Here is a 10,148-nt window from a genome sequence, read left to right as displayed (position 1 = left end):
AAATGTAGCAAAACCAAGCAAAGAAAGAGAGAAAACATCATAATTATCTAAACATGTTCGACTGAATATGCAGAAAAGAAACAATTAAAGACTGGGTTCAACAAATACCTAAATGTGGTGTTGTAGCTCCCTCTGTGTTGGGTTTGTCTTAAAAACTTTCATGTGCTGAATCGTTTTTGTACAGAGTTCCTGGTTTCTGTGTCACTGTGGACCATCGAGCGCAATAATAAACAGCAGAGTCCTCCGCTGACAAGCTGTTCATCTGCAGATACACCTGACTTCTGCTGTTGTCTCTGGAGATGGTGACCCGACCTCTCAATGACTGAGGATAGTAGGTGCTGCCACCACTGTCACTGATACCAGAAACCCACTCCAGTCCTTTTCCAGCTGGCTGTCTGACCCAAACAAACCAAGGAGTGCCACTAAACCCAGAATATGTGCAGGTCAGTCTGTGGGACTCTGCCGGCCTTTTGACCACTGATTCAGACTCAGTCAGTGTTTGTCCATCAGTACCTGCAGAAAGACAGTTAATTAGCTACCGAACATGAATAAGGTTGGATTTATCAATTGAGAAGCTGCCCTGAGTTCTTACCAGGCCAGATAACTGCCAGGATGACAAAAGCAGTCACAACCTCAAGTCTGATCATTGTTGCACTTATTTCTCTGCTAAGTCTACACTGTGGTTGTTCCCGATTTTATCAGGTTTTAAACAGATACAGAAAAATGAAAGGAGTTAGGTTTTGCATCGGCTCCTCCCCTTCAAAGGAGGTGAACACTTGAATGGTATCATTGGAGTATCTTTTAGCAGAGACTCCAGAAGGACTCATGTAGTGTGTGTTACATTATCTTTGCACAAATTTAGATCCATTCATTTCATTTTGAAACCAGGTACAATTACAAATAAAAGGTTGATAAATTGGAGTTGAAAAGACAAATGATATCCTACGTCTGTTGAACATCATGTCACCAGATCCTCAAAAACAGGAAATCCCAAATCAACACATTGTTGTTGCCATCCTTTTTGTGCAGGTTGTCCAATCCAGTGCATTTTACACTGACTGAAATCAAGAAGATGCTGGGGCTTTTTCCTTTACTATTATGGGAGATTGCACTAAGGATGTTAGAACCTGTCAAAGACCCAGAAATTATGATAAATAAATGCAAAATGAGATTAAGACAAACTCAAAATGGAAGAGATGTATCACTGTTTTGAAAGACTTCAAAGGAAGACACATGAATATCAGCAGGGCATACTTTTGACTTTTATCTTTAAAATAAATGTGTGACCAAAGGACGTCCCTCTAATATCGAAGATAATCATATACTGAGAGATTTCCGTAAAAATATGACATCTGCATTGGAATTACATTTTATGAGACAATTTCTTTTTTTAGATTATGAGCAATTTTTTTTTTAATTAATAAAAAAAAAAGAGATTTACAGCGAAACAACTTATTGTAAAACTCTCCTAAAAAGGAAATGTAAAGTTTGTCACCTCCAGACAAGAAAGTAGATGTCTTGTGTATGTATATTTTGTTAGAGTCTCTCCACTGGTCAAAAGTACTTACAAGCGTCGGCTTTGAGGGGTTTGTGTTCAGGTTGGCAGCTGGTTTGTGTCACTGTGTCTCTCTGGCACAGTAATACACAGCAGAGTCTCCAGGCTGCATATTCTGTCCATTCAGAGTCACTGTTTTACTGGAAGACTCTAAACTGATGCTGAATTTGTTTTTTAGTGACTCTTTGTAGTAAGTAGCATATCCTACGCCTGCTCCTCCAATCCACTCCAGTCCTTTCCCAGCAGGCTGCCTGATCCAGACTGTCCAGTCACTGCTGAGAGAATAAGAGACCTGACAGCTGATGGTCAGATATTGACCTGGCTGCACAGTTACAGAGGCTGGCTGGGTCAGCTGCTGACATTTCACACCTGTAGAGAGAATTACCTTTTCAGAGTGTTAAACAAACATGGTGTTGAGAACATGCTGTGTGTTTCTGTCTCTGTGAGACTTACAGGACTCAGCAGCCAACAGGAGCAGCAGAGCTACAGACAACATGTTCATGATCTGGTGGGAGTTTTTTTTCGTTTCGCTTTTTTATAGCCAACAGCTTGGAGGTTTAGTTTGCATAGAAAGAGATACAAGAAAGTTTAACTGTCCAATCAGAGATAAAGAGAGAGTTTTGGCTGAGAAAATGAATTCTCGCTTTTTTTTTCCAGACTAGATTGAACAAAATGGTTCTGTTAGTGGTGAAAGTACCTTTTCTTATACAGTTACAATCAACAAAAAATTGGGTCAAGTTCATATCTAACAGCTTTTGGTTTCTTTGAAAATGTTAACGCAAAGGGCAACCAAAGGTCTAAATGTCAGTCACTAAGCATTCATGTGTGATTCTACCCACTGCCTGATCCAAGTGTCTGAAAAGAAAAGTGAGCCATAACTCTCGAGCATTGGTAAAAACACAGACTCTGATTTTTGCTAAGAAAGACAGCAAATAGTTAAACAATTTAACAAAAATAATAACTGACAACTCAACACTTTGGATTGAAAATTAATTTAAATTGTATAAATCTGACTTTAAAACCCCTGATCTTTACAGCTAATGCAAGGTAGCAAGTTTCACCTTGCATTAGTGGCTTGTCAAGTTTGTCCACTAGGTGACAGCATTTCTAAAATTGTTTTTGGAAGAACCAATGCTGTTTCTTATTTAAAACTGATTTTACCTGAGATCTGCATGACATGAGGAGGATCTACCTTTATTTTCTGTCAGATCATACTTCAAACAGATGATTCCTGTTCATCTTTTTTTTTTTTTAATCTGAACACATATACTTTAAAAGCTGCTGCTCAGGTCACATATTCATTTTGATCGAAACTTCCTTACAAAGTTCTCTTGTCGTGTTTTTAAATTTGATTGTGTCGTCCATGATTTCCAAGAAGAAAAAAAACAACAAAAAAAACAAGCATTCCTTGGAAACTTTGTAACTCACCTCTTAGACAGAATACAGAACAAACCTCCTATATAATAATATACACTGCTCAAAAAAATAAAGGCAACACTCAAATAACACATCCTAGATCTGAATGAGTGAAATATTCTCATTGAATACTTTGTTCTGTACAAAGTTGAATGTGCTGACAACAAAAACACACAAAAATCATCAATGGAAATCAAATTTATTAACCAATGGAGGCCTGGATTTGGAGCCACACACAAAATTAAAGTGAAATGTTCCCTTTATTTTTTGGAGCAGTATATATATAAAAAAACTCTGAATGGAGGATTTCAGAAGATTTAAAATCTGACGTGAAAATTAAAAATATTTGTCTAAATGCCAAATTACAAAGGAACACTGCTGCCACTGAAGTCAACATGTGAAAAGATTCAACATGTTGTGTGAAGAGAAGAAACAAGCGGCGCTGAGGTTAACCTCAGCCTTTCCGTCTCCATGTGAAACTGAGCTGCTGTTTGGTTTCTTTCAGATTTTCATCTGTATTTCTGCTTCCTGGTGACGTGTGGTTTTAAACGATCAAACTTTTGCGCTAAGAAGGAGATGAGAAATGAGGTATATTTCTTACTGTTGTTTCTCTTCGTTATTTCGGTTATTCACCAATAGATTACTGGAAATAACCTGAGCAAGTGGCTGAGAGTGGAGGTGGTTTATCACATAATCAGTAAGAAAATAATTCAAATGTGAGTGGAAAAAGGCAGATAAAATGGCTTTGAATGATAAAGGAAAACATTAATACAATAAAAAAAGAATTAATGACAAGTTAATAATAGAAGATGTTTGATAAATAAAGTAGCAGAGCTGGAACATATTAAATAGGCTGCATTAAAGTTTATTTGTACATCTTGCAAATAAATGAAAAATTAACATGAACAGAATGAAGCAGGAACACCAAAAACAATTTCTTAGTTATCATGTCAAACAAAGACTAACCACAAAAAATACAGGACATTTGACTAAATTGAAGAAAAAATAATTAAGTAACAGATCACAAATTCCATCTTTTCTGGAATGATAAGTTATTCTTTTCTCTTTTTTTTTTTTTTAGCAAAGTTGTCCATGTTATTCCTGAACTTATGGTTAAGAGAAAAAAAACAAATATTTGTTTTGTTTCTTTTAGATATTCTGCTTTATTTTCATGTCTATAGGTTTATTATTAAACCTACATGTAAAACTACATTTTCACATACATTAAAGTGTATTTCAATTTTTACAGCCAATTCTTTAAAAATAAAGGAAAAAACTCTAAATCCACTGTACATATAAATCCCTCTTCAAAACAAAGATACAGAAATATAGAAAAACCATAAAAGACAAGAAACAACTTCACATAAAATTAACAGAAACACTAGAAATAATAATAATAAAAAAAAACATCAAAGGAAATGTTAATACATTTCATTTTCCACTATAGCAAACAAAAAAATCTCTAATTTATGGTAAAATACTGGCAGCGGTGGTTCCCATAATTTTAAATATGGTATAATCCATATTTGGCAACCAGAGTTGCGGGTATTTTACCATAAATTAAAGATGTTTTTTTGTTGTTGTTTTTTTCGGTGTATATTTGCCAATTTTATTATTTCAGAGCCATTTAATCACACATATTTTTTTTTTTTTTTATAAAATGGATTTCAATTTGATATTCATGAGCTGAAGCCTCAGTTTCAGAAGATCAGGCCTCTGATGGTGAGGACGGTGCTGAAGGCCAGAGCTTTGGTGAACACCACTCGGACTCCGTTCATCAGCAGCAGGTAGAAGTTCAGCTTGGCTTTTTCTGGACGACAGAGAAACAGAGTTCAGACTTGAACACAAACAGCTGACAGCAGCGATGGAACCAAACTGAGACAGGAAGAGATCAGACTGACCTGGATAAATGCTGCCACATTCATCATCTGTTTGGACACAGAAAGAACATCAGTCACACAAACATCATGAAAACTCTGACACATAAAAAGTCAGTAAACACTCTCATAAGAACGTTTTGTAACAAATTAACTACTGGAGCTTAGTTGAAGATGGGAGGTGCATTGCTGATGAGAGATTTTAAGTCATAAAAAGAATTTACCGAAAGTTTCATTGTCTGTAAAATCAAATAGTTAGATCATGACTCTTTATACTTTATAAATTTGGTACCAGCTTCATTGTTGCCAAAGGTCCCGTTTACCCCACAGGAGTAGATGGCTTCGTTGCTGAATGCAGCAAAGTAGTAGGAGTTATTCTTCACAACAGCATTAGTCGTGATCACATCAACCGGACCCCTTTTCAAATTCAGAACCACACTTTCCCACTTTGAATGGAAATTTGTGACCAGACAGACGTTTGGACTGGACTGGTTTGCTGGCTTCACTGTGTAGCCGGGAGTCTGCAGGGGACTGAGGACGAACAGGGACGGAGGATCAGAGGCAGCATTTGGATCTGCAGATGAACAAAGAAAAGCAGATCATATCAGGACCTCAAGAATGACTGGAACAACATTTCATCAGCACAAGACTAACTACTTCATGTCAATGCATAAACTACAGTTTAAACAACTGTAACTCTTTAACTGTAACAAGAAGCTGATTCAAAAGTAATAAGTCATAAAAAAGTATTTTTAAAAGGTTGAATATTGCAATCAATTACTCCTTATAATGTTCTGTGATATTTTTTTTCCCCCAAATCCTTTAAAACATGTAATATTAAGTTAAAAATCTAATGTTTCTGCAGCAGCAACTTTGCGAAAAAAGGGAAATTTTGCCAAAGTATCAGTTAGTTGTTTAAATGTATAACTTTCCAAGAGAAATAAGTATTTTATTGCGATGGAAAGTTTCCATCATCAGTTTGGTATGTATAAAAAATAAAGTAAGATATGTGACATTTCAAACTTTAAGGCTGCAGCCATTTTACATCCAGAAATCTCCATCTTCTACGTCCTGAGTTAAAAATTAACGAGTGACGTCTCTCCAGTTTTTACCGGTTTGATTTGTGGAAAATTAATCAGTGTCAGACTTTTACATTTAAATAACTATGAAGCCAGCTCCTTTTCCATCAAACCATTATATTAGTTTGGTTAAGAAAAAACGATAATAAAAAAGCTTTTCTGCTTAAACGAAAGTGTGTGAACAGAAAGAATATCAGTCACTGTGCCCCAATGTTTGCAATCAATAAAGACTAAAATTTTAGAGTTAATTTTATCACAAGTGTTAAAGGAAAAGTAATGATGTGTCAAAATCACCACCAAAAAATATTTGCATAAAACTCTTCAATGAATTAAATAACATCATCATCACAGATTTATCATCAAATGTCAATTTTATTGTGATAAAATTAGAGAATATATGACAGTGAAACAAATTTAATTTGCCTAAAGCTTCTTCCTCAATGTAACAAAATGTAACTCTGACCTTACAGACCTCTGATAGATCAGGCTCCCGATTTAGCTTCTTGTTTGAGTATTATATAGTTAGTCAAAAAAATATATTCTGCATATATCCACAATAAATGATAATCAGTCACTTAGATGTTTTATGGGGATTAAAAGACTCAATCATTTGAGTAATTTATTTACCTTATATTTAGTCCATATAGTCCTCTTGTTTTTCACTTTTTTGTTTAAGTCAAGGTTTTATCTCCATCAGATTTTTGATCTATCCTTAATTAAGAGAATCTCTCAATTGTTAGAGATTTTTATAGCCATATTTTTGTTTTGGTCATCATAAGTTGCCTGACCATAAATTATTTTTAGTTCTTCTTGTGCATCTAAATTGCCACTATGCTGCTGCTTTGCAAATCAAAATTGTGTCTTTAGTCATTTGTCAAAATGTAATTTAGTTGAGAAGAAGTTAGATTTGTGTGCAATTTTTTTTTTTTTTTTTTTTGCCTTCATGTTGTATTTTCTTCTGTCTGGATTTCAAATGCAGAGCATTTATATCGGATGAATCGCTGCCATATTCCCTATTCCTCTGAAGTTTGAACCAGCTTTGTTCAGATTCTAAATCAATCTTCAGTCTCATATTTTCTGGTAAATTACATTTTTATAATCCATTTTTTTCAACAGATTACATTTGTTGATCTGGATAACAGAACCCAAATAAAAATATGAAAAATGATCCAGTAGTAGGGAACAACCTCTGGACGCTTTTAAACTCATAATAATGAAAACTTTAAGATTATTTAACATTCAATCAAAAACAAAAACAATTTTACTGGAGACTATATTAAATAAGAGTTTATTTATTGACATTGAAAATAAATAAATAACTAATTTTAACTGCAAAAGCACTAAGAGTCATATAATCCATTCATAATTCAAAAAATTATGAACATTTATTATTTATTTTTCATTGACATTTCAAAACTGCATTTGAATCCGATTAAAATACAAATACGATATGATTATTTAGGGTAGATTTTTTTCTGACAGTTTGTTATATTAGTGCAATTCTTCATAATCTGGTTTGAAACATAGTTTCAAACCAGTTTTTCAGTTTTGCAGACAAATTTATAAAATTTATAAAATTTGTCTGCAAAACTAAAATAGTAAATCTACAAATGGAATTTATTCAGATAACACCAAAGCCGTTTAACATGACTGTCAATTAACAGGAGCATCAAAAGTTAAGACTAAGTTAAAATTTTACATGAGTATTATTATCATAAACAACAACGATAACTTTAAATAATGTTTTAAAGGATCTTACCTGGTAGAACCGTGACTGTGGTTCCATTACCCCAGTAGTCTAAATCTCACAGTGCTACATCTTCATTGACTGGTTGAACAAAAACCTGCAGCACCAGAAAAAATGGCAAAAAAAAACTGAATAATTACCTAAAAGTGTTTCAACATTGGCCCAGTCTTATTAGATAGATGTTCTTGTGTAACAATTCTGAAAGAAGCTAAGTATCAGTTATCTGATGCAATTAAAATAGACTAAAAAATATAACTCATAGTCTATGAATTAAAGTCTAATTAATGTGTATTTGAAAAAAAATATCAGTCATTTTATCAAAATGGCAACACTGAGTTCTTACCTCATATTACAGAGGCAGAAAAGCAGTAATTTATACTTATTTATAGTCATTATTATGAATTACAGTCAGGATTTTGCTCTGAGGTTTTTGTATTGGTGTATATCTCTGTGCCCCCAAATATCACTGTGAGAAACCCTGATACAAAAACTTACAGCAGAGAGGGGAGGAGGAAACTGAAAGACAGGAGACGGTTGCAACAGTTGTGGTTTTTAGGAAAATGTCCTCATTTATTTAAGCACCAAAGCCTGGCAGGATTAAAAGAATTTCTTCAAATGTAGTGATTTAGTTAAAAATATTAAAGGAACACAATTTAATTTTAATTTCAAATTGTTTAATATCCATAAAAACCAAACATCATTTGTTCTTCTATAGTTTGCTTTATCAGGCTAAATTCAAAATAATCCTGTATAACAACAGTTTTTAAATAAACACGCCTTTAAAATAGCTAAAAAATGTGTAAAAGATAGATTTAAAGCATTTGATTTTTTCCTTCTGAACTGTATAAGTTTTATATTAACATGTTTAGCTAATTTCTTGAACCAACATGTTGAACTACCTTGTGCAATGCTTAAAAAAGGGGCGCCGCATGGCTCAGTGGTAGAGCAGGAACAGCGTGTGATGAAGATGATTGATTTTTGGGCCTGGGCCTTTTACTGCATGTTTTGCCCTTCACACTGTGGCCCTACATATCCTGTCCAGATATGAATGAAAATAGGTCACCAGTGACCCTAAAAAAATGCAGAAAATCTGGTCCTCACAATGTACATCTGCAGATTGAGCTTTTACTGATTTTAAGCTTGTTATACATGAATGACAAATATTTTCTCATGTGGATTATTTAAAATGTCTATGCACAACCTCTCGATGCTACAGTAGATTGTATAAAACAGAACTGTTGGTGGTTTCTTCCAAAAAGGTTTTGGTTGAGGTTGACTTTTTTTCAGGAAGTTCACATTCCTTCCTGCACATGTATCGATCCTCTCCAGGCTACTATGACCACAGACATAGAAAACTGGTTTAAGTGTGGAATAAATTGCTGGCAAATAATTTATGGTCTGATGGTGCCTCCTCTGGAGGCTTACAGTATTTCAAGTGTTCAGGTACTGAATGGGTTTTTGTACAGGTCTGTTCATGTTTTGCTTCACTGTGGAGTCTAGCACAGAAATACACAGCAGCATCTTCCAGTTGCAAATTCTGTCCCTTCAGAGTCACTGTTTTACTGGAGGAGTCTGTGGAAATGCTGAACTTGTTTCTGAGAGAATCTTTGTAATCTGTTGAAGATCCTTTTGCATCTCCAATCCACTCCAGTCCTTTCCCTGCAGGCTGTCTGATCCAAGCTGTCCAGTAGCTGGTAACATCATAAGAGACCTGACAGCTGATGGTCAGAGGTTGACCTGGCTGCAGAGTCAAAGAGGCTGGCTGGGTCAGCTGTTCACACTTCACATCTGCTATTGACAAAGTCAGAAAAAATGAGGAAAATCTTGTTTGTTGAGACTTATGGTTGACAGAGATCTCACTGATTGAAGAAACTCACCTGCAGCTGCTAGTAACAGGAACAGAGCAGCACGAAACATGTTGGCTGATTTAACAGACATCCTCTAAACTCAGCTCTGAAATGAAGCCTTTTTATAGGAGGCTGAAGGGAGGGCAGGTTTGCATGTGTAGGATCCCTATCACAGATTCAATCAATCTAGATGATGAACCACATGCATATTTATTTTTAATTGCTTTATTGTTGACTAAAAATGTTATTAAAATTTAGCCTGACTGCAGTGAGTGAGAGGTAAATAATGTTTCCTAAATGCACATTTTTTAGACTTTCTTTGCCAAATCCCATGAAACAAAAACCTTTGACGTCACAAGGAAATCATAAAGCATAACCCTTCTCTCCATCTTACAAATAATTAAGATTCATTTGTAAAATGAACCTTTAAAATTTGAGACATTTTCTGCATGTGTTCCAAAATATTGATTACAAACATGATGAAGAGGACACGATAAAAGAGCTCCTATATTTCCTAATCTAGAACATTTATCCACAATTATAAAATCTAAGGTTGTTGGAGAGTTAAAACTGAACAAAGACACTCCAAACAGCTGATTTCTTCATTGCATGACAAAACTGTTTGAT

At 34.6% G+C, this 10,148-nt stretch overlaps 1 long non-coding RNA gene and 3 gene segments (V, D, J or C); all 4 read right to left on the bottom strand.

The window, feature by feature from the left end:
• Positions 1 to 148: 148 nt before the first annotated feature.
• On the bottom strand, positions 149 to 674 carry LOC106962880 (Ig heavy chain V region 914-like). The segment is given in 2 exon segments: positions 149 to 513; positions 593 to 674. Coding segments are annotated over 2 exon segments (420 nt in total).
• A 934-nt stretch (positions 675 to 1,608) lies between these two features.
• On the bottom strand, positions 1,609 to 2,051 carry LOC106962892 (Ig heavy chain V region 5A-like). The segment is given in 2 exon segments: positions 1,609 to 1,924; positions 2,009 to 2,051. Coding segments are annotated over 2 exon segments (351 nt in total).
• Positions 2,052 to 4,671: 2,620 nt separating this feature from the next.
• Positions 4,672 to 8,061, bottom strand: LOC106962888 (uncharacterized). The gene is made up of 4 exons (XR_001428073.1): positions 7,687 to 8,061; positions 5,141 to 5,422; positions 4,873 to 4,899; positions 4,672 to 4,781 (listed from the first exon to the last, which is right to left on the bottom strand). It is a non-coding gene; the product is annotated as an uncharacterized LOC106962888 (long non-coding RNA).
• Positions 8,062 to 9,034: 973 nt separating this feature from the next.
• Positions 9,035 to 9,611, bottom strand: LOC106962879 (Ig heavy chain V region 5A-like). The segment is given in 2 exon segments: positions 9,035 to 9,462; positions 9,552 to 9,611. Coding segments are annotated over 2 exon segments (468 nt in total).
• Positions 9,612 to 10,148: the final 537 nt, after the last annotated feature.

This window comes from Poecilia latipinna, unplaced genomic scaffold, assembly GCF_001443285.1.
Source record: "Poecilia latipinna isolate Pla-1442-1.1 unplaced genomic scaffold, P_latipinna-1.0 Scaffold1469, whole genome shotgun sequence".
NCBI lineage: Eukaryota > Metazoa > Chordata > Actinopteri > Cyprinodontiformes > Poeciliidae > Poecilia > Poecilia latipinna.
This window is presented reverse-complemented; position numbering and strand designations above follow the sequence as displayed.